General features: G+C 39.9%; 1 protein-coding gene across 1 annotated transcript in view; it reads left to right on the top strand.

Moving 5' to 3' along the window:
* The window catches only part of LOC109973944 (receptor-type tyrosine-protein phosphatase gamma-like), a gene marked incomplete at its 5' end in the record, with an annotated part of 164,458 nt that overhangs the window by 129,290 nt on the left and 32,630 nt on the right, over positions 1-2,538 (top strand). The window contains 1 exon segment of the mRNA XM_020623850.1: positions 2,130-2,226. Within this exon segment, the coding sequence (XP_020479506.1) occupies positions 2,130-2,226 (97 nt within the window).

Raw genomic sequence — 2,538 nt, 5'->3', positions numbered from 1 at the left:
TCTTTGACTTTCTACAACTTTCTCCCATCTCCCGACTGCATCTCTGGAGCTCAGCCACAGTCATCTTTGGGTTCTTCTGTACCTCTCTCACCAAGGCTCTTCTCCCCTGATAGCTCAGTTTGGCCGGACGGCCAGCTCTAGGAAGGGTTCTGGTCGTCCCAAATGTCTTCCATTTAAGGATTATGGAGGCCACTGTGCTCTTAGGCACCTTAAGTGCAGCAGAAATTTTTTTTTGTAACCTTGGCCAGATCTGTGCCTTGCCACAATTGTGTCTCTGAGCTCTTCAGGCAGTTCCTTTGACCTCATGATTCTCATTTGCTCTGACGTGCACTGTGAGCTGTAGGGTCTTATATAGACAGGTGTGTGGCTTTCCTAATCACGTCCAATCAGTATAATCAAACACAGCTGGACTCAAATGAAGGTGTAGAACCATCTCAGGGATGATCAGAAGAAATGGACAGCACCTAAGTTAAATATATGAATGTCACAGCAAAGGGTCTGAATACTTATGACCATGTGATATTTCAGTTTTTCTTTTTTAATAAATCTGCAATAATGTCAAAAATTCGGTGTTTTTCTGTCAATATGGGGTGCTGTGTGTACATTAATGAGGAAAAAAATGAACTTAAATGATTTTAGCATATGGCTGCAATATAACAAAGAGTGACAAATTTAAGGGGGTCTGAATACTTTCCGTACCCACTGTATATAAATACATTTTGATTTGATTTGATTCAAATAGTCAAATACCTTGTCTCAAAGTAAATTACAGTATTTCAAGCATTTACACATAGCAGAAAAGGAAAGGCTTAAATATAAAAAGAGTGCATGTGAAATGTGAGCCCTTATGCAGCCTGTGTAGACTGCTGCATTCAGCCTTTCTCTGGCTCTGCATAGAGAATGTGCTATATGAAAATGAGCATTAAAGCTGTTCTGGAGGCTCTTGGTGGGGAAAAAAACTTTTTTTGTGTCCTTGTGTGCCATTTGTTAATCGCTCCACCTGCCTGTGTGACATCATCTCTTCCCAACATACAGTATCTGCAACCTGATCCTGCCACACATACTCATCACAAAGCCTGCTGTGCCCAAAACCCACGCCCATCCTAATTAGTATGAGGAGTCTACAGTGTGTGTAATAATACTGAATCAAGGCAACTGGCCTATAAAGCTATAGAGAAAAGGAGACCGAGAGGTCAAAGCCAGATCTGGTGCCTGCCTTTCTTGCTGGCCATGCTGAGCTAGTGGTTAACAGCTGTTTGCTTGGCAGGAACTCAACAACATGGATATTTAGTCACAGGCTGCTAAGCCCAGAATTGCTCCCTTTTATTTTTAGGTCTGTATGTTGTATTATTCTCTCATTTAAAGAAAAGGGTAGGTATGAAGAAAGAAACATTTGCTATGACCAAAGAGGATGAATATGTGTGTGTTTGTGGGCGGCCAGTGGGGAGGGGTAATCAGCCTTTGCGCATTGTGTAAAAGTCACATTATATGTTGTACACTATGTCAACAATAGAGTACAGTACCTGCACACTGTATGGTGAATTGTAAAGAAAATGAGATGTGTAACCAAATTTTTTTAGAGCTACTGTGTGCTTTTTATCTGCTATTTTCCATCTTCATAAATGATTTGTCAAATGCTGCAATGATACTGTCAATAAATACGAGCAATTGAGAAACAAGGCTTTAAGTCTAAAGCACAGGTAGCAGCTCCTAGGGGCTGCAGTGTTCTCTACACTACACAATGTAAACTTGTACTGTGGCTATAGGAAAGGTCATGGGGTCATTCATTTTCTGCAGAGTATTTATATGATTGAGATATCATGTGCACTTAGTTGACACAGTGTCCTCGGAGCAGCACTACAACAAAGCTCATAGCATCTAGACTGGAAGTTGTTCATCTTCTGAGGAGTGCATAAAGTAAATTTCAAACACTTGTCTTGAATACAAGTTCCAATTTTGATATGATGGTTATGTACTAGACAAAAGGCCAGGGTTCACCAGAAACATTAAAATTTTTCTTCTTCTTTTATGTACATCCACAGTGTCCATTAAGCCTAGCAAGATGCCATGCTATACACTAAAGTGTGCATACGTATCAGAATGACAGAAGTGTGTATTTTCTTCTCCAGGAGGTTCAGTGCTACACTGCTGATATGAAGATCACATCAGAGCACTCCAGCCACCCTGACAACAAGCACAAGAACAGATACATCAACATAGTGGCCTGTGAGTACACATCCACAGCACCATAGGCCCTACTTTTGTTCTTTACAAAGTAAAAACTCTGATGTGAACATTTATTCCTTTTGCAATTTAAACTGCTGCAGTCAACTGAGGCAAAACATATTTTATATGGAGCCTTTTAAGACATGTAAAGAAACCTACAATATTTGATATGCAAGTCAGTTCATGTGTTGATTCTACTGTAAATTCCAGGGAATTCCCGGTGTTTTGCTGGTGGGATCCTACCTTTTTTGAACACACTTATTGTTACTGTTAAAAATACAGTGTTGTGTTGTGAATATATATATATATATA

This window comes from Monopterus albus, unplaced genomic scaffold (assembly GCF_001952655.1).
Source record: "Monopterus albus unplaced genomic scaffold, M_albus_1.0 scaffold312.1, whole genome shotgun sequence".
In the NCBI taxonomy this organism is placed as follows: Eukaryota; Metazoa; Chordata; class Actinopteri; order Synbranchiformes; family Synbranchidae; genus Monopterus; species Monopterus albus.
Note: the sequence above shows the minus strand (reverse complement) of the source record. Positions and strands in the feature narration are given on the sequence as shown.